General features: G+C 41.7%; 1 protein-coding gene across 8 annotated transcripts in view; it reads right to left on the bottom strand.

The window, feature by feature from the left end:
- The window catches only part of LOC148872532 (putative RING-type E3 ubiquitin transferase C3H69), a 45,010-nt gene that overhangs the window by 12,074 nt on the left and 8,144 nt on the right, over positions 1-24,792 (bottom strand). For all 8 annotated transcript variants that reach the window (XM_088973771.1, XM_088973772.1, XM_088973773.1 and 5 more), the window contains 3 exons: positions 17,694-17,763; positions 3,559-3,647; positions 3,422-3,480 (listed from right to left, as the gene is read on the bottom strand). In XM_088973771.1, coding sequence (XP_088829897.1) covers positions 3,444-3,480; positions 3,559-3,647; positions 17,694-17,763 — 196 coding nt within the window. In that variant the 3' untranslated portion in view covers positions 3,422-3,443. The remainder of the gene's footprint in view (positions 1-3,421; positions 3,481-3,558; positions 3,648-17,693; positions 17,764-24,792) is intronic.

A 24,792-nucleotide genomic window follows, 5' to 3' on the forward strand; every position in this document is an offset into this window, starting at 1 on the left:
ACCCCATTTACACCATCTTTCCCCGAACCCAAAATTAACCATAACTTTCTTCAGGAAAGACCAGTCAACCAAGTCATAAGCCTTTTCCAGGTCCAGCTTGCAAACTACAACCTTTGTTCTAACCTTTTTGAAATTCTTCACACTCCCATTGGCAATTAAAATTAGATCAATTATTTGTCTTCCACTCACAAAAGCTCTTTGATTTGGTGCAATGATAGATGGGAGGATTTGCTTTAACCTCAATGACAACTCCTTTGCAATTATCTTATACAAACTATTTACCAAACTAATTGGTCTGAAGTCCTTTGGTTGGAGGAATCTTTCTTCTTTGGATCAATGCAAGGAAGTTGGAATTCAATCCAGGATTAATTATTCCACTCCTATGAAATTCCTCAAACACTAGCATTAGATCTCTTTCCAAGATATCCCAACAGTCTTGGTAAAAGGCCATCATAAAAACATTCGAGCCTGGAGCTTTTGTTAACCTTCATTCTATTCTTTGCCTGTTTGTTGCCCCTAATTCTGGTCATTCCAATCCTTCTAACCCCCCCCCCCCCCTTAAAGGCCTTCTAAAGATGGACCTAAAGTGTTCTACAAAGGCCCTTGCTATCTCATCCTATTGTGTTAGAATAGATCCTTCAACTTCCGGTCTAGAGATAAAGTTTCTTCTCCCATTTGCCACAAAATGAAAAAATCTAGTGTTTCTATCTCCCTCCATTAACCACTTGCGCCGAGATTTCTATCCTTTTTTTTATCAATAACAGATTCATTCAATTCATTGAAATATCAAACTATTTACAGCAAGGAAGACAAAAACTCTTATCTTCTGAGTACAACTTAAACCCCCCAAAGAGAGAAACAAGGAAACAAAAGAAACAATTAAGTTACAGCTTAGCCCAAAACATTGCTTCCCTTTCTATCCCTTGTTTAGCTAATCCATCAGCCAAAGAGTTAGCTGATCTCTTAACCCAACGCATCCTGATTTCCATCTCCCACACCAGCCACCTGAATTTTCTCTTTTCATTTCTGTAATTCCATAAACCACAGTCTTTAATCAGCCACCCTATCACCACCTCCGAGTCCCCTTTAATTATGAGTTTCCTGACATTCAACTCCTTGGCTTTCTGAACTCCTTCCTTAACTGCCAAGATCTCATCTCTGAGAGAATCCCACACCAATTGGGCCTGAGAACAGGGCAGAAATGACCCCATTCTCATCCCTAAAAACACCTCCAATCCCTGATTGTCCCGGGTTCCCCCTACAAATCCCATCAAAATTTAACTTTAAGAAGCCAGCAGGGGGGAAGTCCAAGACACCCTTATTACTGGTTTGATCTGAGTGCAGTTTGCAATCTCACCCCACTTTCTCAGCATGTCTTCCACTGTGTAGTCTGTAAATAGCTCTAGTGATTTCAGCCATTGCACCGAGATTTCTATCTCCAACTTATTTCCTCCTTGTGTAGCCAATCCTCCAATTGTCTTCTCAAACACCCTCTCTATTCCTTGTCTCCTCTTCAAATTCTCCCCTTTCTTCTTTCAAATCTAGAATCTCAATTTGATCCATCGATATTCTTTTTCTTTCTTATAATCTACCAAACTCCAATTGGTTCCACTCTCTAATCTTTGCTTTCAGAAATTGGAGTTTCTTGCGAAACCACATACCTTCCATTCCACTAAGGGATTACACTCTTCCCACCACTCCCTTACTTTCTTGGTAAACCTAGGATGAAGTAGCTACATATTTTCAATCCTAAAAAGGGCAAGTCCTCCACTCCTTTCCTCCACAAAAATCACTATGGGCCAATGGTCTGAAGTCGATATAGGAAGTTCTCTAGAAGTTAAGCTGCCCCAATGTTTTTCCCAATTTGTTGAAAATAGAAACCTATCCAGCTTAGAACAGATGGGATTCAATTGGAGATTGGACCAAGTGAATGTCTTGTGAGCTAATGGTATCTCTTTGAGCTCAAAAGCATCCACAAACAGATTAAACTTCCAATGCTAGTTGTTGCCCTCTGATTATGATTATTAGTTTCCTCTGTAAACCTAACCACATCAAAGTCCCCACTCACACACTAAGGCCCTTCCCATAGGCCCTTGACATTCACCCAGTTCCCATAGACCCTTGACATCACCCAATCCCTCTCTCTCTCTCTGTAATCATTTGGTCCATATACATTCGCTAGCACACATAACCATCCTCTAACCACTTAAATTTCAAGGATATTGAGCATTTCCCAATCAATTCATCAAATCCTTTGAGCACATCCCTCTTCCACATTGTTACTATCCCTCCTTAGGTTCCCCAAGATGGAGGAGCCGCCCAATTGATCCCCCTTGCTATCCAAACACTCTTAGCCCATCTGTTGTCAAACTCAATTCGTTTTTACTCTTGGATTAGCACTATGTCTGGGTCAAACCTCTTGATCACCTTTTTAATTGTTGCTCTTTTCCTTGCACTCCTTAAATCCTTCACATTCCAGTTAAGAATCTTCATATTCACATTCTTATCTCTCTTAGAAGGCTTGTACTCTCCCTCATGTTCAAGGTGTCCTTCGAAATCCATGGAAAGTCAAAATCCAATGCATTGTCCAACCCAGACACTTCACTTAGGAGATTCCACGAAACAATGCTTCCTGGGCCCAAATTTATCATGCAGTTGTTTGCCCTATGGAAAGTCAATAGATGACAAGCAAAAATCTGGATTGCCATTGGAAGTATATGACACATAGTTAATATGTGCATGTCCAACATGGACACTAAATTTAGGGCATGCAATGCAGCTTCCTAGGCCCAAACTTACTGCGCAGCTGTTTGCCTATGGAAAGTCAAGAATTGACAAATAAAAATCTGAATTGTTAGTGTAAGCTTATGATGTATAATTAATGATCAATTAGGTTATGGATGAAGCATATCTTGCTTTTCCCCTTCTTCTCTCTTGTATTAGAGTGACTCCTAATAAGAACGAGCATAATCTGGCAATCAAAAGGGGAAGAGTCTCTCTTAACACCAAATTTGCAAAATAAAATTATCTTTCATTAATTTGGAAGAAAAGGAGTAAAAGGCTATTTATAAGCAAGTTTAAGATTTTTCTTAAAGAGGAAGAAAACCCTCTCTTGCAAAGAAAATTTCATAAAAGGAAATATTACAAAATATCTCACTACTTCACTAGCACATTATTTAGAAAATGCTAGAATGGACCCTTTGGACCATGGGTTGAACCATGGGCACGAGTCTATTGCCTTAGGCAACACATATAGATCTTTGTATCTAAAGGGTCAAAGGACATTAAAGGGGTTTTGCAAGTGTATGGGCCTAAGGCCAATGGAGCCTGGCCCACCATGATGAAGTAGAACAAGGAAAAAAAAAGAGAGGCTTTTTTCCTTCTTTTTATTGGCTGGTGGATGAGAAAAACGAGAACTTACACTTTTAAGTCTTTCAATTTGTTCACCTAAGACGCAAGGTACCAAGGAAGTCTGAAAGCCTGCAAAACCATGGTGGGAGTTAGAAGAAAAGAACATGGAACAGAAAAAGTTTCTGCTAGTCATCATGTAGAACAAACCTAATATCTTTTGCTATGACTGTGTCTCCATCTTCAGACCCAAGATGGCGCAAAACCACTTCTTCTAAACGTCCATCGCGATAAGCATGCTACAAACAAAACATTCATGTAATGAAACATCAATGACCTTCTAACCCCTATACAAACTATCCAATATATATGAAAAAGAACAGCTAGCACTTCATCAAAATATAAATTCATTTGGAACAATATATCACTGGAGCTCTACATCAATGCATCTGTAATTTCACTAGATCTAGGACTGCAGTGCTAAATTTTTATAAGCAGCATGTTGTTCCTACTGCATTGATTTTATAATATGATACAGAAGCATACCGTCCAAAATACTAAATCATATGGTCATGCTCTAGGCACCTGTAAGAAGTGATCTTTTGCAAGCTGATAGGGCTAGGAGGGACTGGGGCAGACCAAAAGGGACATGGGTTGTGAAGTAAATAGAAATGCTTTAAGTGCATCATAATTTAACAATGGATATGTCACTGAACAGAACAGAATGGTGAAACAGGATTCATGTAGCCAACTCCAAATAATTGGGACAAGACTTAGATGATGATGGCAAGATTCTGCTCTCAGCCCACAACTTTCTAGCCTAAGCCCAAATCCATGTTAATATTCAGATTCAAATTTTATCAATAACATATAATATTCTAACCATTTTTAGTTTAATTTATTTATGTATTTTTTTATAGGAGAATAAAAAGTGTTCAATTGAATTAATTTGGAATTAGGTGCATCTGATATTATCCGGTCCTTTTGCATCCCTAGTCTATAACAGGTCCAAGCATAAGTTACTCTAAGGTAGTGGTGGAGTGGTTAAATAATCCGGAAAACGTTGTGTGGAGTTACAAGAATGAGCTAAAGAAATACAAATGGTTGACAAAGAATATGACTGTTACTGTACAGTGGGTGAGGAGATCAGATAATGCCTTCACTGATAGCTTGGCAAAACAGGGCACAACTTGGGAAACACTATTTTGGGATGAGCTGTAACTGTGTTTTAGTACACATGTACATTTTGCTTTAGATTCTGTGTTTCAAGATTTTATGTGCTTCATGTTTGGAGAGGTGGCATCTCACGCCTCCCAAGGGACTGATTATGTAATTTCTGTCTGATTTAATGGAAATATGATATTTTATCTATCAAAAAAAAAAAAAAAACAGGGGTCCAAGCATAAGTTCTTATCCAAGTCTAGATATTGGTCCATGACCCATTTGTCAACACATGTTCCTTGAAACTAGATATGAATAATTAAGATGGAGGGACAATGCTATTTGGTGTAGTTCTTTTGGAATGTGTATTTGGAGTTTTCCAAAGCATGGTTCTAAAAAATGACCCAGAAACGGAACCGTTCTGGCCACCGGTTTCCAAGTCGATGGTTCGACTGTCTGGTTCGAACGGATGGCCCATTCTGACAAAAACCGTTGAATGGGTTGACAGTTCGACCACCTGGGTCAATGGATCGTTGACCGATTCAACATTTTTTTGCCATGGACCGGGTTTGTGGTAAAACGGAACTGGTTGCCTTGATGGTTCTTGGGCCGAATGGTCCAACCGTCTGGGTCAGCGGTGGTTCGAAAACCATGTTCCAAAGTACCTTTTTATTGGAAACGGTAGTTTTCATTCATAAAAAAATGATTATTAAAGTATAACTGTCAACCACCCAAGAAGAGGGTGTTGATCCCTCAAAGTATCTGAGAATTACAAAATGGCCCAAAACAATTCCTCCCTAGTAGTCCCTTGCTTTGCTAGAGTACCAGCTAGTCCATTTGCTGACCTTCTAGCCCACCTGAAGTTCACTCCAATCTTCCTTGCTAGGCATTTGATTTCCCTCAAAAACTGTCTGTGGGTCCAGGTCCAGATCCCTAGGCTATTTGTTTGCATCCACCCTATTACCAACTTAGAATCCCCCTCCACCTCAATTTTTTGGAGACCCATCTGCTTAGCCAATTTCAAACCTTGAAGAAGGGCCATCATCTCTGGCTCATGGTGAGCCACTGACTCCTCCTATTGGTCCTGAAAACAGAACCATCGCTCTCCATTCTCCATCTCTTAACACTCCCTCAATACCTGAGGGCCTAGGTTGCCTACAGAACTTCCTTTAAAATTCAATTTCACCCTTTGTTGTGCTGATGGGTTCCAACTTTCCTGATTAACATGCTTGAAGGATGAAGAATGTGCTACTACACTCAAATGTAAAATCTTAATCGTTATGCATTCAAAAACTTCTTCAGATTTTTCTTGCCCTTGAAAGTTTCTGTTATTTCTTTCTGCCCAAATCGACCACAAAATGGCTGCTGTTTTGGCTCTCCATATTAACCTTTCCCTCTTCTTTAGTTGTCTAAAAAAGTTCAGATCAAAAAGGCCCACCACATCTGAGGGAAGAGTCCACCTGCTCTTTTCCTAAGTACTTGACTGGCCCGGCACGAGGATCATGGCAACATAGAGTGGTAGAATTGCTGCCAACTCATGTTTGGTTGATTTTTGATGATCGGTGTTCAATGGTGTTGGTGGTGCTGTTGATATCATTTAGGAAAGTTCTGGTATTTGGTTTGTTCTGGATGTGAAAGTGAGTTTATGGTGACCGCTGGAGTGTGGCGATCATCAAAAATCAACGTAAGTGAGTTGCCTCACTTCTCCACATAACCTTGGGTCTCCTCTCCTGCAGTCAGAAGACCTTATCTATATGTTGGAAAAGAAGTTGAAGACTTGAAGAGCACCAGCACATGTATCTCTTCATTTACATGCGTCAGCTACTGAATCCTTTGTTTCATTTACAAAAGCAGGGACTCACTGTGCTTGGTCCAACACACACAAGCTCTTGTTTTCTGAAATCAGATACTGATTTAGAGATCATTCTTTCATTGTCTCTGAAACCAAGCAAAAATGCAGACCATGAGGGATTCCACTTCAAACATTGCCAACTCGCCCAGGTCCAGGATGGACAAGACCAGAGAGCAGGTTCGTATCTTTTCTATTTTGCTCTATGTCTGATAGGAATTTTCAACTTTCTTTTTGCTTTCTATGTACCTTTTAATCGTTTTGGCTTTATACTGTGGGAGTGTAACAGTAAATCATGAATCTCTTGACAGATGCGCAGGATCAGTGTTTTAAAAGCGCAAGGCGCAAGGCGAGGCACGCGCCTTTTTGAGGCAAGGCGCACAATTTAAAAAAAAAATGCAAAAAATTCGAACAAAATGCAAAAAATTCAAAAAATGCAAAAAATTCAAAAAATCAAAAAAATATAAAACATAATATTAATAAAAATATTAACTTAAGTCTTAAAATAAATGTTTTAAAAACCTATTATCTAAAATTAAAATACATAAATATAATATGTAAAGCATACTCAAATGAGAATTTAAAAATGAAATCAAACATATAAAACATTTTCAAGCATATAAAACCCACAATCTCTTTTTTTTCTCAATTGCATCAAGTAGCTAATGTGATATATTACATTCCTAATTCTACGAGCCGCCTTAGTGCCATGCCCCTCGAGGCAAGCCCAATTCACTCGCTCATCAAAGCTTCAAGAACCCCCTATTTGGTAATGTTGTCCATTCATTCATCTTAATAAAATATCTTCTTAAAAGCAATTTAAACTATAAAATTATTATTTTTTGTGTGAAATCTAAGAATTTAAGACCCTAATATGGACTTGTTTGGGCTGGCCTTGAGGGGCGTGGCACGAGCGTCCGGGGGCGGAGCCCCCGGCCCAGCGGCCAAACTCAAAAAAAGGGAAAAAGCGGCAAATTTTCAAAAGGCGCACGCCTGGGCTAAGGTGCAAGGCCCACCAGGCACACGCCTAGGCACACCAGGTGCATGCCTTTTGAATGGGCTACACCTAAGACCTGAGCGAGGTGCCTACCCTAAAATATACCTCGCCTGAGCGCCTAGGCGCGCCTTTTAAATCACTGGGCAGGATGACTGGTACCAGCAATAATCAACACCAGGTGATCGTAAAAGCGGAGGCTGAGAGAAACACAGGCAACACCAGTGATGGTAACATCAGCCTGGCATCTGGAGCCAATAGCCTAGGTGGGAAGACTTGTGGGGGGAATCAAGGTGCAGGCTGGTCAAACATGGGGGGAGCCAACATGGGGTTGAATTATGCTGGGATGGGTAGCAAAGATGCAAGGGCTGGAACTAGGTACAGGTATCCAGCTGGATACGGATACATGACCGGAACCAAGGCAGTGTTGCATGACGCTGGAGTTGGAATGGGTGGCGGAGACACCGGAGTGGGTCCTTTTGCTTTGACTGCCTAGAGTGGCTTTCAACTGAGTTGTGTTTAGTGAGTCTTAGGGCTGTTCATAAGAAGGTCCAACCCGACCAAACCGACTAACCCGAACCGACCCAACCTGAGTCAGTCGGGTTTTCATCAGCAGTCTTTTACACCAAATAGGCAACCCATTAGGCAATTACAATTAAAATTAGGTGTCCTTCTAGTTCTAGGCTTCTCTATCATTTTTGTACAGGAGCAAAACCGAAACCGACCCAACCCGACTCAAACCGACCAGGTCGGTTTTGCCTATCAGTGGGTCGGTTGGGAAAACCCTTGTAAACCGACCCAACCCGACCTATGAACAGCCCTAGTGAGTCTGTTTTATGTCGGTTGTTTCTGCTTTTATCACGAAGATTTATTTCTCTGTATGAGAACATTCAAACTGAGGGAGCTTGAAACAGTTTAAAAAAAAAAGATGTTTCCCTTGAATAAACCTGTAGAAAAGAGTACAAGACATTTGCCACCAGCAGAATGTTCCTACAGATGTATGCAAAAGAGGAAAAAATAAAAGTAATAAAACAAAGAAGGCATAACCCTTAAAGCACCATTCATGGTGCATTCAGTACTCGTGTGATAATGATTGGTGCGAAGGAAAGAATTGGTTGGTTTGGTCCTATAATTGGATGGAATATTCAGATTCCTGTCTCAAGGATTGTTAGGGCTTGAATCTCGTACTTCAGATTGTTCTCATCATGGGTTTCAAGGAAGTTCACCAGATCAGCTTCCTCCAGAACACAAAAGCCTCCATAATCACTCCTGTGCTCAGAACGGATTACTTCGCTAGTATGGTTTTAAACTGGATGTTAGGCTTGGGCTAGTTATGAACCAGATTATGAGCTTGGGCATGAGTCAGAAAGTTGTCAGCTTAGCAAGCCCACATGATTTGGACCATATGCTCCTTCATCCACTAACTAAACCTTCCCACAAGTTTTTTAAAATGACAAGGTTGAATACTTGAAGAGATAGTCATGCAGAATCCAGTACGGTTGAAAAAATTACATAATAGAATGTCTGCCACCGGTAAGAAAGTCCCCCAGTCATGGCACCATGAATAAATAAACAATCAAAGTTTCAGATTGAAGGGCATGCTAAAAGTAGGCCCACTATGATGACCCTTGCAAGCAGAGAGGGCAACACATCTACATTTTTATATTCTTTTATCTATAGCAATCACAAAAATGCATTAGTATCAAGGTACAGAAGGCAAACAGAGCTTCTGCCACAATTTTAAAAGCAAGAACAACAAATAAAGCACAAAGGACTCCTAATGCCTGAGATGCAAAGCAAGGGACATGCCACCAACAACTGAAGCACACATTATAAAAAAGAAAGCAAAAGAAAAACTTAGGGAGTGTCTCCAACATAATTTTTTTTGTATTCCTTGTTTTTAGGAAATGCCACGTCAGCAAAAAAACAGAAAGAAAAAAGAAAGAAAACACACTATAGTTACAGCTTGGCCCAAAAAAGTGAATCCCTTTCTGCCCCTTGTTTAGCTAAACCGTCAGCTAGAGAATTAGCCGATCTTTTAACCCAACGTATCTTAACTTCCATCTCCCGCACCAGCCACTTGAATTTCCTCCTCTCATTATTGTACTTCCATAAGCCATTGTGATCTTTAATCAGCCACCCTATCACCACCTCTGAATCCCCTTCAATTAAGAGTTTCCTGATGTTCAACTCCTTAGCTTTCTGGACTCCTTCCATAACTACAAAGATCTCAACTCTAAGGGAGTCATCCACTCCAATTGGGCCTGAGAACATGGCAGAAATGACCCCATTTTCATCCCTAAAAACACCCCCAATCCCTGATTGTCCCGGATTTCCCCTGCTACACTCATCAAAGTTTAGTTTCACGAATCCACTAGGTGGAGGGGTCCAAAGCCACACTCATTACTGACTTAGTTTGTGTGCAACTTGCAATTTCACCCCACTTCCTCAACATGTCATCCACAATGTAATCTGTGAAAAGCTCCAAAGATTTCAGCCACTGTACCGCCCTAAAGTGTCCAACATACTGCAGCCCATAGTCCTCTCCACATTGTCCTTCCCTTTTTATCTGCCACCTGAAAAGAGAAAGGGAAAAAAGGCCTTGCAAGTCTGATGGGGGTTCCAACTACATCCAAATAGGGACAAAGCCCATTCCCAAATTGACCTCGCAAAATGGCAAGACACCAATAGGTGAAAACCAGTCTCCCCATCCGCTTTACAAAGAACACACCACTGAGGTGACAAACAAGTATTGGGTCTCTTGTTTTGGAGTAAATCACCAGTGTTGATTCTTTCCAGATAGGCTTCCCAACAAAAACTACCAACCCTAGGAAGTATTGCTTTGCACCAAACCTCATCAACAGGAAAAAGGAGGGAAGGTAAGACTGGTGGACTGACTTAAGACTTTGAAGAAAGAAGCACAAGAAAAAATGTCGTTGGGAGAAGGTATCCAAATTCTAGAATCCGCCCTAGTGGGGTCTAAGACAACGTTATCAAGAATTGCAATAAGGCTCAAAATATTGTCAAAGTCTGAATCCCTCAAATCCCTTCTTAGACCCAAGTTCCACCCAATCCTAGAAATGGAAGAGGACGGGGTGGTAAAAGACAAGATTGGCTCATTTTTTAGATCAGAAAGAGCAAACAAAGAAGGAAACTGATCCTTTAGAGGGGCACTCCCCACCCAGGTTTGTTCCCAAAATTTTATGGAGTTACCGAAATTCAAATCATACCTGATATTAGGGGAGAAAACTGGTAGCATGTCATGAATGGCTTTCCAAGGAGAATTGCTTGTGGCCCTAGCTCTGATTCCAGTGTCCCATCCATTATGCTCCAACACATGAATACTTGCCACTATTCTAGCCCATAGCTTCTCCTTCTCCAAGGGGAATCTCCACAACCACTTTCCCAACAAAGTCATATTCTTTCTCCTAATATTCCCAACCCCCAAACCACCACATGTCTTACTCCTACAAACTATCTCCCAGCTCACTCTATGATCCCTCTTTTCCTCTCCCAGTTCCCACAAGAAATCTCTCATTAACTTCTCCAATCTATTAGCAACCTTCACTGGGATTTTAAACACCGACAGGAAAAAGATAGGTAAATTAGCAAGCGTGGCCTTAATAAGAGTAATTCTCCCACCAAGAGAGAGGTAGTTCTTTTTCCATGACACCAGTCTTTTTTCAAACCTTTCCACCACCGGGTTCCAAAAGCTCTCCCTCATGGGATTATCACCTAAAGGCAACCCTAAGTAGTTCAAAGGCCATCCTGAGACTTCACACCCCAGCACTTCAGCACTCTCCCTAATCTCTCCCTCCTCCAAATTCACCCCCACAACACAGCTTTTCCCAAGGTTGATCTTCAAGTTGGATATTTGCTCAAACAGTTGTATCACCGACTTCAACAAACTGCAAGTGAGTAAGGGGGGTTTCCACCCTCCCAACTCTCCAGCCTTTAATGAGCCCCTAGAATCTGCTCTGTGAATCAATTTCCCCAAAACCTCCGCAATTAGAATGAACAAGAAAGGAGAAAGGGGGTCTCCTTGTCTTATATCCCTACTAGCTGGAAAGAAATCTACCATTGTCCCATTCACTAGCACTGAGTAATGGCAATTCCGGACACAACCCATGATCCACTTACACCATCTAGCCCCGAACCCAAATTTAGTCAAAACTTTCCTCAAAAATTCCTAGTCCACCAAGTCATAAGCCTTTTCCAAGTCCAACTTACAAACCACTCCCTTCTTCTTATCCCTCTTAAAGTTCTCCACACTCTCATTAGCAATTAAAATCTGATCAGTAATTTGTCTTCCATTCACAAAAGCTCCTTGGTAGTGTGCAATAATATCTGGCAAAACCTTCTTCAGCCTCAAAGACAACACTTTTGCAATGATCTTATACAAGCTATTAACCAAGCTAATTGGCCTAAAATCCTTCGAGTGGGAAGCATCTTTCTTTTTTGGAATTAAGGCTATAAATGTAGAGTTCACACCCGGATTGACAATTCCTCTCCTGAAAAACTCCTCAAACACCTGCAAAAGATCATTTTTCAAAATATCCCAACAGTCCTGATGAAAAGCCATTGTGAACCCACCCGGCCCTGGGGCTTTTGTTCTATCCATAGAAAATACAGCCTCCTTAATCTCTTCTAAATTATAGCTTCTCTCCAACCTTCTCCTGTTCTCCACCCCTACATCTGGCCAATCCAATCCTTCTACCCACACCCTTCTACACACAGGCCTTCTTAGAATAGATTTGAAGTGCTCCACACAAGCCCCGACAATCTCCTCTTGATGCACTAGCTCAACTCCATCTATTACCAATTTGGAGATCAGGTTCTTCCTTCTCCTGCCTTCTGCTAGAGAGTGGAAAAACCTAGTGTTTCTGTCCCCCTCTTGCACCCATTTACACCGAGATTTTTGCCTCCAGCTAATTTCCTCCTTGTGCAGGCAGTCCTCTAACTGTCTTCTTAAATCTCTCTTGATCTCAATGTCTTCCTCTCCAAGTTCTCCCCTTTCTTCTTTAGAGTCAAGGCTTTCAATCTTATCAAGCAGATCTCCCTTTCTTTTTTCTATCCTCCCAAACTCCATCAGATTCCACTCCTTGATTTTTATTTTCAAAATTTGAAGTTTCTTATGGAATTTCATCCCTTCCCATTCCACCAATGGGTTACACTCATACCACTACTCCCTCACTTTGTTAGTAAACCTTGGGTGGAGTAACCACATATTTTCAAATCTAAAGGGGGTAGGACCTCCACACCTTCTTTCCTCCTTAACACTATGGGCCAATGATCGGAGGTCATCCTTGGAAGAGCTCTAAAAGCCAAGGTTCCCCAATGAACTTCCCAATCCAGAGAGAACAAGAATCTATCCAGTTTAGAGCAAATGGGTCAAGATTGGAGATTTGGCCAAGTAAATGTCTTATGGGCTAGGGGGATCTCTTTAAGCTCAAAGTCATCCACAAAGTTGTTAAACTTCCTCATGCTTTTTGTCACCCTCTGGTTAACCTTATTGGATTCCTCCAAGAATGTAATCACATTGAAGTCCCCACCCATGCACCAGGGCTCATCCCACAACCCTCTAACATCCGCCAATTCCTCCCACAACTCCTTTCTCTTTCTGTAGTCATTCGGTCCGTAAACATTTGTGAGAACCCACGTAAAATCACCCTGATGCTGCTTAAACTTCACGGAAACCGAGTACTTTCTGATCAACTCCTCCAAGCCTTCAACCACATCCCTCTTCCACATTGTTACAATCCCCCCAGATGCACCCCAAGAGGGGGCAGCCATCCAACTAATCCCCCTGGCATTCCAAACACTCTGTGCCCAGTTGTTATTAAACTCCATTCTCTTAGACTCTTGCAACACCACAATGTCTAGGCCAAACCGTTCTATTACCTCTTTTATTGTTGCTCTCTTCCTTGCACTCCCAATTCCCCTCACATTCCAACTAAGGATCTTCATTCTACTTCTTATTTAAACCCCTTGCCACCTTCCACTACTTTCCCCCTTTCCTCCTATCTCCTTTTACCCCGAGATTCTTGTCTCCTACATCTCTCTCCAATCTCTCTACTTCACTCAATCTCCTCTTCTTTGTTCTGATCTCCTTCTTCCTCTTCTGTAATCTTTCTTTCAACACATTCAAATCTTCTAACCTACAGCCCAACTTCTCTGCAAATTCAGCTAACATGTCTTCTCTCACCGAGTCCTCCACCCCTACCCTTCCTATAGAAACCCCTCCAACTCTGCCCATCTGCCCGTTCTTCCTCTCCCCTGGTCCCACCTCTATTCTTTCCTCTCCATCCAACCTCCCTATCCTATTACCTCCCTCCTTCCCTGTTCCTTTCCCTCCATCTCTACTCTCAATCCTTTCCCTCCTCTCCACTAGCTCCTCCCCTCTTCCTTCCTCCCCTTCCCTCCTCCAAATCAACTTTCCTTCCACTTCCTTAAACACTTTTTCAATGATTTCCCACACTTTTTCACTCCTATACCTTCCTTCCCTCACCTTCCCACTTTCCTTCATCCCCCTCTCCCCCTCCTCGGAGAGCCCGCCTTCTAGCACGGCTACAAATTCATGGGCTACAAGACATGGAACAGAAACGGAATCTGGAACCAAAGACACAAGAGACACATTAGTAGCACAAACCGAATTCACTTGGTTACTTGGGATTGGTGGACAAGCTAGAAAAGGACTGCTCTCAGCCTCCCTCTCTTGTTCCAAAGGTTGGTAAACATCTGTCTCCCTTAGTTGGTTGGAAAGTACTTCTGTCCTTTGGTCAACCTGGTGATCTTTCCCCTCTACCCCTGGTTCACCCCTAGATGGTGTGTTCTTGCTCAAGTTCATGTTCTCCCGGTTTACCCCTTCTGATAATCCTTGCACACTCTGTAATCTTGGAAATGAGTTGACCCGATTGCAATCTACACCTTGAAATAAGCTAGCAATATTCCACCCATCCAAGTCACCACCAGCACAACTACCTTCGTCGTTTACACTGCCCACGCTAGTAAAATCAGCATAATGGTCCTCTGCTTCTTCATCTCCTTACTGCACTACGCCCAGCATTCATCCTTCGTCGTTTACACTTCCCTATGCTCCTCCATACATCGTCGGGAAACCCACTGCAACACCAGTTTCTTCTCCAGCTTACGCCGTTGCGCACAAGCCCCCCCTTTCTCACGACTTGGGACGATGATAGACCATTAACATTGTCTATCGGCGCCCTGAGAGAAACCCTTTTGCCCCGACCCACGTGACGATTTAAGTTATCACGTGGGTCCTTCAAATGGATCCCCCTTTCGGTGTTACGCCCACCCGACCCGCCCATGTGACCTTTTAAGTTGTCACGTGGGCCCTTCCAATACTGTCCCGGCTCAACCTTCACCCCGCCCGACCCACCCGCCACCTTCAATGGCTAGACCAGACCTTTCGGCTCCCCAACCCACCTTGCCCTTTCGCCACATCAGCAAAGGAAGAGAATCCACCATTAAGTTGCTTAATTCAAACCTATTTGAAATATTTTCCTTAAAAAGATTTCTTGTCATTTGGTTTTCCCCAACTGGCTCAATAACCCCAAAAAAACCTTTCATCTGCTCCACCTTTTCAACTCCCAACCTATGCCCTCCACGTGTCCACCACCCCGCCAGCTCATCATCTTCTACCTTAGGAACACCTCCCCACCACGACCATTCAACTTCAAAGGCCACCCACACCTTGTACCAGGCTTCATCCGAACATATTTCAATGACCCTCGGCAGGTTCTCGTGCCTTACACCAGCAACCTGTAACTCCACGGCACCCAGAAATCGTTTATCAGCTTTCATCAAGATGCCTCCCAGACAATGCACAATGTGTTCAAGAACAGAGTTCCGCCAGAGGTGAAATGGAAGGCCTACAAGCTTCAGCCGGACACAACCATCTTGGACTTTGACTTCATTGCATAATGGACTCCAGTTCTGAACCTGTATCAGACCTCCATCCACCACTACTGCTTTAAAACTTAGCTCCTGGTCGCCTACATCAAGCACGGCTTTCGTCTCTGCAAAAGGGAACAACATAGCTTCACTCCCAGATCCTAATTCCCCTGCCACTGTACACAGAACCCTTCTCCAGTCTGTCACTCCTCTATCGGCCACTAACACCCTTTTCTTCCACTCATCCTTCCCTGCTCCTACCGATAATCTTCGAAGACTAGAAGTGCAAGCAACCACCACTTCAGTCGGAATGCCTTGCACTTCTACGCTCCCAAAGGAACTAATCGAAACTGCCCCCTCCTGAGCTTTTTTACCCTGGTCTTTGGAATTTTGAATAGTTCTCTTCACCCCCTCTGCTCTCTTCACTTCCAAGGCTACAAGAAAAGACTGTAGCACCTTCACAAAGTCCATCCACCCTTTCCGTAGCCTCCCTTCTGGCACACACAGTAATTGCTTTCCACTTGTTCCAAAAAACTCCACCGCAGAGATAAACCATCCCTTTTTGTTTCTTTTCAATTCTGTTACATATTTCTTACCTGGGACAGCCAATGAATTTGTCCACCCAATCACCTTACAAGGGTTGATAGCCCCATCTATGAAACCTTTCAACCAGACGATGACCTTCTTTGATACCAACACAGTCGCCCTGTTATTCTCTCTGGTTTTCAATACATCCTCACCTTTGATCCTTTCCTCTTCGAACTTGAAAGTCTTGGCTTCGATCGACACCTCAGACCTCCTTCCTACTACTCTGAACCTGCCCTTGTCCATGAACCTACCCTCAGACCTCACAAGCAACAAATTTGGTTGAGAGTGTAATCTAGCTTACCAATGGATTCTTCATCTTGGAGGCACAAAGTTGGATGTATATTCTTTCAAAAATAAAGTGAAAACATTTTCAGTTTGATTTAGAAAAATAGTTGTATTTGAAGGCCATCTTGGGAGGGGCACATCGGATATTGACCTAACCTTTGTTTTTTTTTTTCTTTTTCTTTTGGGACAAAGTGGCCACTCTCAGACTCAAACCCATGTTCTCATGCTTATCAACCTGAGATTTTACCATTAGGCCAAACAATGGCTCCTTCAAAAATAATATTTTTGAAACAAAATACAAATGCTTTTAACTACAAAAATATGTTCACTTCCCTAACGCTGATGTGTGCTACTATTTAGTGCAGTATACAGACCAAAATCTCCCATAGACCCTCTTACAATGCTGGTACAAAGCTTCTACCATTCATACCAACCCACATTCAAATGGATTTGGGGCCAGAACATCAATGAAATTAACAGATAAAAATAAGAAAGGTGAGTGGATATCCATTCAATCAGAATCTCTATCTGGTATTCTTTATGAAGCATAATAGCAATCTATATGGGGAAAACTTGTTTGTGAAACCAGAAATTCAAGAAACACAATTGTTGTTTCAATGTGGAAAACATGAAATAAACTACACCAAGAACATGTTTGCCAACAAGTGCCAAAGACAGTTCACATTGAAAAACACCTCCTTAATATACAGAACATGCAAATCTAAATTCTGAAAAAAAAAAAAAAAAGATCATCATCAAGCCTTATCCCAATTAGTTGGTTAAATGAATCCCATTTCACCATTCCATTCTGTTTAGTTTCATATTCATTGATAAATTATTGGCAATTAAATCATTTCTGAGAAAAAAAAAACTACTTAAACTTGTTGGAATATCATGTTATAAACACTAAATTTACAACCTTGTATGTGCAAATCCTACATGGGCTCAACTTTTCAAAATCTGGGCATCACAGGCACATCCTAGAATATAGTAATTATATATTCAACATCAGATTAAAGGTTAATTCTTCAAAATATGGAAACAAACCAGGTAGGCACACCTGAGTTCAGGAAAGGCAAACCCCACAAGATGAGCCTCACCTATGAGTGTAAGCAAAAAGGCATGCCTTTTAAAACATTGATCTAGCAAGTCCCTGAAAATGGCTTAACTAAAGACAACTAAAAGGAGGTTACAACAAGAAAAAAGAACCATACAACCATCATGCCAACATAATGAAATGATACCCAAGAGGACGTCCCCGACATAAGATGGATGAAACTAAACCAAATGAAGTGGATCAATGTTACCAACAATTTCTGAACTGTATCTATTGGATAAAGAAAGAAAATAGCAGCTTAGTAAAGAAAGAGAACCAAACAAGTCAAATGAAGGCATTCAAGATGCAGAACTATCACATAGAAAAGCAGGTGTTCGAGTTATTATGATCAATTTTTGTTCAGCACTGAGTGAACAATAACTGACATTTTTCATCAGTGCTAAGTGGAGAAGAATTGACAAAACAAGCAATAAGTTTCCTATTAACCATCAATTTACCTTGTAGAAGCAACTAGTTCCAAAGGGGCATGTGCCATTTCCAAAATCAAAGTATCTGCAGTCAATTGACCTGCCAAAGGAAGCCAACTTAATTACAAGATCAAAAACTAGTACCAGATTGATGAGCTCCAAATTCTTGAAACCACCTCAATGTCTATTGATCCAGTACACAATAGTAATTACTAACAGCCAACCAAATGTCAGGATGTAGACAGTTGAAAACCCAAACCAAGACAAAAGTAAAATTCAAAAGAACAAAAACATACTAACAGTGTTACAAATATACAAGTAAAATTATAAATGTCAAGTTGTCAAAGTAATCACAAGATAACAAAATTGTAACTAAAGTACAATCATTGCATAAATAAGGGCAGAAGTGCTTGAGGTGATGACATAATAGGGCCCTTTTCCCCCTCTACCAAAATGAAGAGTCTATGGTAAAAGCCTAAAACGGATGTGGACAAACAAGAAAGGCCTAAAAGCATAACTAAAAACAAAAAGGGCAAATTTCTTAAACTATCCCTACTGTTTAGCTAATTGACAAACCGAAACCTTATTATTTAACTATTATCTTAAATCATCCCTACTATTTCTGACAATTGACTAGCTCTACCCCCGTCGTTAGCATTTGTTAATGTTCCGTCAAAATCTGTACACATGTGACATCACAAACCCAATATTACCCTCTTCGTCTTTATGGGAGAGGATGTCAGTGGGGTTTTGCTGCAGATCCCACAGAGATCATGGATCGGCAGATTGCTCGACTGGCTATCTGCTTTGACCAATAGTTGACTGAACTTGTGTTGAGAGAGAGAGAGAGAGAGAGAGAGAGAGAGAGAGAGAGATCAACTTCGTTGGTTGTTACTTGTTGCTTTCAGAGATAAGAGAACACATTGCAGGACATTAACAGGTGCCTTGGTGTGGATCTAAATAGCTTGGTTTCTTCTAAGGAATAATTGGGCATTCAATTTCTTCTAAGGAAACATCTACACTTGTGCTTCAAAATCATTCAATTAAAATTTCTCTGGACTAACGCTTGTGAAAAATGAGAAAGCTAAGCTGAGCTGGGATATTGATTTGGTAGCAACCCTGTATATAATATTTCCAATACACCTGCTACAACCACTAGTAACTCCAGGAGCTGCTATGTGAAAAAAAACAACAGCTCAATGGTGTGTTCTATCCCAGCAGTGTTAAGGATCACAGTTGTAATCAGAGTCGTCCAGTCGTTGAAGAAAACTTTCTGTTGGCAACTGGGAAGAGGTCTTCGGTCGATGGTGCAAGGGGGAGCTTGTCCGAGAGGAATTTCCCTCGGATTTGCATTTGGGAATCAGATCGGTGGGAACCTCTTTTGGTCCTTCGCCGATCTCGGTCCCACCCAATAAGTTGACATGAAGAGGTCACTGCAGAGTTGTAGTGCATTGGATGGCAGCGGTGATGAATAAGGGATATGCATAGAGAGAGAGAGAGAGGTAAAGATAATGAGCAAAAGAGAGAAAGGGGATAGAGAGAGATTGGAAGCAAGCAAAAAACAGCTGCTGCCAGAAGTTGCAGTGGCTGCAATCATAGAATGGGAGATACAGGGAGCGTCAAAGGAGGAAGAGAAAAAAAAGAGAGAGAAAGAAAAAAGGAGAGAGAGAGAGAGAGAAAGAGAGAGAGAATGTGTGTGTGTGAGAGAGAGAGAGAGAGAATTAGAGAGAAAGGTAAGAAGCTCTCATCTTCTTCCTGACTCACTCGGCCGGCTGAGTATCTCTCAGATCTGCAAGGAGCCCAAACCCTGTGATGTTCAAGCTGAAATCGTGCCACATCTGATGAGGTTTTTCTCCCCCTCTTCTCCTCTCCATCATCTCTACACCCTGCTCATCGCCACCACCATCCCTACTACTGCAAGCAGCATTGAAGAGAGAGCATTCGACTCTTCTGCAGTTTTTCTTTTTAACATAAGGGCAAAAGAGACATTTCATCCTCTCCATTACGATTTAACGACGATGGCAATTATCAGAAACAGTAGGGGTGGTTTAAGACAATAGTTAAACAGTAAGGGTAGAGTTAGTCAATTAGCTAAGCAGTAAGGGTAGTTTAGTATAGACTGAAGGATGGTGGGACCGTGGGAGTATCCAAATTAGACTGGGGGTGTTAGTTTAGTCAATTCCTAAATTTTTTGAAAGGTGTTAGTTTAGTAAAATCCTAAATGCAGACCCAAAAGAAGAGTGTGTTGCTCTTTGGGCATTGAATAAATGAAAGCTTGGGTATCTGGTAGACATTGGAGCCATGCGAGGAGTCTTTCAATTTTGTCTCAAGAATAAGGTTTGATGTGAATCAAGTTCTTATATGGGAACAGGCAATACAGAAGACCCTGGAGCTCCATGTTGATCAATGTTATCTGTCAGCCGGTTGTATTAGAAAAGATAGATGCTCAAAATTGGCCACAATCAATTGTTCCAAGGATTCCTCTTTTTGATGAATAACATTAGAAATTTTTACTGCAGTATATTTTAGAAGTTCCCTACCAATACCATTGAATAGATGGGTATTCAGTGTACAAGAAACAGAAAACGTGCTAGCCAGAAAAATATTTCCTTTTTTACAAATTACAATTCACCTCCAGGATCTGGTGTTCCCCATACAGTACTCTTTCCTTCTTTTTTTCTTTTATGAGCAGCTGTAATTCTTTATTCAATTGTTTTAAAAGAACAATACATAGTATTGTGCTGAAAAACAACCGAAAAAAACATTATTTAGTATAGTTTCACTAGCCACCCAACAAAATATTATACAAGCCCCATAACTTTCAATTAGCAGTTTGTTTAGCTAAACCCAACAGCCAAATTGTTGGCAATCCTTGGTGTCCACTTGTAGCAGATTATTAACTCGTCTTTCGGTTGCTTTATCTCCTTTAAATACTTTTATAGATCCACAAACCAGTATCGCTCATATTAGAACCTTGTTCCCCATACAGTGCCATTTATTGTGACTCTGGCTCAAGAGTCTTCCAAACTATTGGCCTCTCTAGGTATCCACCCGAACAAGCAGTTCAGGTCAGACGCAGAGCCCTCGCATCTCTAACCAAATATCTTAACATTTTCATCACCTCTTCTCCCAAGTCCATTCATTTTATAAGAGTCCACTTTCACTCGTATGTTCCTCAATCCTTCCATGCCAGTGTGCCTCAAACCTTGTACTAGTGCTAGCAGCTCTACCCTCTTCACATATGGTGTATACAGATATTCAAAGCATTAAGTGATGTGTGGAGCCATTTTACGGTCCACTGTGGATGGTGCGAACGGCATGGGTTCTAAAAATGGTCCTTGGAGGATGAGTAACAACTCGTTGGTAATCAACTGGTGGGTGATGAGTGTCGGCTATTTTTTCCCAGAGAAGAAAGGCAAGGTCTTTGGGCTGTCGCTACTGCTGTGGTGTCTGAGTGTGACGATGGGTACTGGAGATCTGTGTGGGGATTTCCTTGGAACAAAAGCCCAGTGGAGAAGCTTAAGACTTGTGAGGGGGCTCTATGAAGATGAGGGGAGGGGGAGTGATCCTGGAGAAAGCAGAGATAGTGGTAGGAGTTCGGATTCGGCAAGAAAGGCGACCAACGATTGAAGTGGGGATAGGTGACCTAAGGGTTGGAAAAGAGAAAGGTAAGACGAGGGGAACTGTTGGATCAGAAGGTAGTAAGACGATGACTACAAAGGAGGCAGAGAGTGGAGATTCTAGCGAGTGGACTGAGAGGAGGGAGGCGATCAACAAGCCAACCATTGGGCGTTAGTGAGACAAATCCTAGCGAAGTGAGGGCTGGTGAGGTTGCTGAGACACAATGTTAGAAGCTCCATCATAGTCGTCCGTTAAATTCCCCTGTGGATGGTCAGATTGATTTGGCTCGATGGACCATTTGGGTTTTTCAAAGGAAGCACTTAAAGAGGCTTCATATGAATGTTTGAATTGAATGGGGTGTCAACTAGGATTAATTTAAGAGAGGGTGGTTTGGGAAGGGGGGGCAGTTGTGGACAGTCTGAAGGGGAAGCTGCCCAAGTGGATCATTAGGAGATATTTAGTTGAGGTGGGTACCCGAGTACAAGAAGTTCGAACCCCTTGTATCCTTGCTATGTTGGGGGGTCCGAACGGGTCAAGGCCTAGGGCCTCTAGTGAGAAAAAGGGGGTAGGCCAAGTTGGCATCCATTTCTCGATTCTGAGTGGTCCGAACTAGTTGAGCCAGCCAAACCAAATTTTAAGAGAAGTAGGGGTGGGAAATCGGGATTGGAGAAATTCGTGGAGGGTCCTAAAGGGAGGCAAGAAGAGGAAAGCTTATTGCAGATGACAAGTGATTAAGTGAACTAGAACTGACACCCTAAGTTGCAGTGCTTGAAGCCTACTCTCCATCTTTGCCATTTGTCCTTGTGGCTAAAGAGCTTACTGAAGTTACTCCCTTGTCAATGATTGAGAACCCTAAATCCTTGATACCGGGACAGTCAAGCAGTGTAGAGAAAGTGTGGATCAATTAAGCATTCTTGCTACAAAAGGGGATAAATCTAGGGGAAAGGAAAGTTTGTTGTTGCTCAAACAAGTGTGGCAGTTAGATTTTTGGGAGGTGGAAGTGGTAGAGGGGCTTCTCTTGACTCATCTCCTTCCTAGTTTATGTCTAAATTACTAGGGTTTTTCTGGGGGTGTCATTAGAAGGTATGAAGAAGACAATCAGATATCTAGAGGGGATAGAAAAGAGGTTTATGGTGAAAAAGAGAGAAATGGAATGTTAAAAAAAAGGTTCTTTGAAGAAGAATAGAGAAATGAAGAGGTTGGTGTGGCTTGTGGGGTCTAAATGACAAGGTTGGGAGTGGGGAAGGTTCATCGAGCAGGTAAGGTGTAAGGAGCTTGTGGAAGGGAGGGGTTTTGAGAGAAAGGTTATGTTTTATAGAAGAAAGTAAGAGGAGGTTTCCCAACTTTGATTTTTTAAGGAGTTAAAATTGTTGTCTTGGAGTGTGAGGGGGTTGGGGCCAAGGAAGAGGCATTTGTTGGTGTATGATTTGCTTAAGAGGTGGAGATTCAAAGTGATGTTACTTCAAGAATCTAAGCTCGAAGTGGTTAGTAGTGTTTGGGGTCAAGGGCAGGTGAGGTGGGTGAAGTAAGTCGGATAGGGGTACTACTAGGGGCTGTTGACCATGTGGGACCATTCAAAGTGCAAGCTCTTGTCTTCACATATAAGTGAGTTATCTACGTTGATGGTGTTGGAGCTGGAAGGAGGGGTGGTTTGTCAAATTACAAATGTGTATGGTCCAACAAAGGATAGGAATTGGGTGAGAATTTGGGATGATTTGTCTTAGATTAGGGGCTCTTGTAGCTGCTCTTGGGTAATTGGGGGCAACTTCAATATAATCCGTTTTGCAAAAGATAAGAAAGGGAGTGATAGAAGGTCGAGAGCAATGAATCTATTTGCAGCTTTCGTAAGGTGTTTTGAGCTCATTGATCCGCCCTTGGTGGGAGCTGAATTCACTTGGACTAACAATCAAGAGAATCCCATTGGTTAAGTTGGATAAGTTCTTAGTCTCTCTGGATTGAGAGAAGTTGCTTCTTGATTTAAAGCAGATGGCCCTTTCTCACCCAGTCTCGGATCACATGCCAATTTTGTGGTGAACAAATGAGGCACAAATCTCCGTTCAAGATGGAAAATTATTGGTTTGATAAAGAAGATTTTCTCCCGTTACTAAGGGAGAATTCAGCTGGAAAGAACTAGTTCTTTCATCCTTGCTAAGAAAATAGGTGCTATAAAAGAAGCTATGAAATTATGGAGGGCAGAAAATCTAGGTAATTCAGAGTTGGAAAAAAAGAAAATGCCTAGAAATCATAAAGGAAGTGGATTCAGCTGAAAAGAGGGGTGCTATATCTGAGGAGGACAGATCCAAGAGGCTTCTGGCTAAGGTGAGTTTTGACAAGCTGGCCTACAAGGATGAACTTGAGTGGAGACAGAGGGCAAAGGTTAACTAGCTAAAAGCAGGAGACAAAAACTCGAGTTTTCTCCATAGAATGGATAATGCAAGAAACAGACTAAATACAATTAGCAAACTGGAATATAATGGGGTGGTTGGTGAACAACCAGCAGAATTGAAGAGTCTAGTCATCAGGTTTTTCTCCCAGTTATTCAAAGAGGTGTGGATGCATAGACCCTTACTTACAAGTACCACCTTTAGATAGATATCTGAGGTTCAGAAAAGAGAGCTTGAAATCCCATTTTATGAAGAAGTTTGGTAGGTGATTAAAAGCCTAGATAATGATAAATCTCCTAAGCTGGATGGTCTTTCAAATCTCTTCTATAAGAAGTGCTGTGAGGTGGTGAAGGAGGATGTTATGAAGGTTTTCCAAGAGTTCCATAGTACTGCTTCCTTGGAAATACATTCATCACTCCCATCCCAAAGGTGGAAGGGGCAGCGAATATAAAGGATTTCAGACTAATTAGTCTTCTAAGTAGTTTTTACAAGATTTTGGCTAGAGTGTTAGCGGAAAGGCTTTAAAAGGTTCTTAACAGTGAGGTGGCCGAAAATCAGTGTGCTTCTGTCCCGGGCAAGCAGATGTTGGACAGCATTTTGGTGGCAAACGAGTTGATTAAGTCCAGAAAGAGGGAAGGAAGGCTGGGGCTTCTTTGCAAGCTTGAGTTGGAAAAGGTATATGCTCATGTCAACTGGAGATGTTTAGATTTTGTGCTTTTTTTTATCAATAAGCAGTATTTAATTCATCAAATTACTGAAAAAGCATTACAAGTTGAGTTCAAACAGAGAGAAAGTTAAAAGTCAAGTTTGACAGCTCCTATTATAAATCTGCCCAGAACAAAACATCCCTATACACCCCTTGTTTATCCAAGCTATCTGCCAATCCATTTGCTGTTCTCTTTACCCATTTGAAGCCTGCTTCTAAGTCCTTTACCATGCTTTTGATTTCTCTATTAGATGACTGTAAATCCAAACACATGGGTTGTTGTCATTCATCCAAGAGATTACCAGTTTTGAGTCACCCTCAATCTTCAGACCTTGATGTAAGGCTCCACTCTTGCAGAGTTCCCGACTCCAATCAGCCCTTTCTCTATAGCATCTCTGAATACTCTCCTATTCCTGAC

This window comes from Nelumbo lutea, chromosome 2, assembly GCF_056320005.1.
Source record: "Nelumbo lutea isolate HS-2025 chromosome 2, American lotus-T2T, whole genome shotgun sequence".
In the NCBI taxonomy this organism is placed as follows: domain Eukaryota; kingdom Viridiplantae; phylum Streptophyta; class Magnoliopsida; order Proteales; family Nelumbonaceae; genus Nelumbo; species Nelumbo lutea.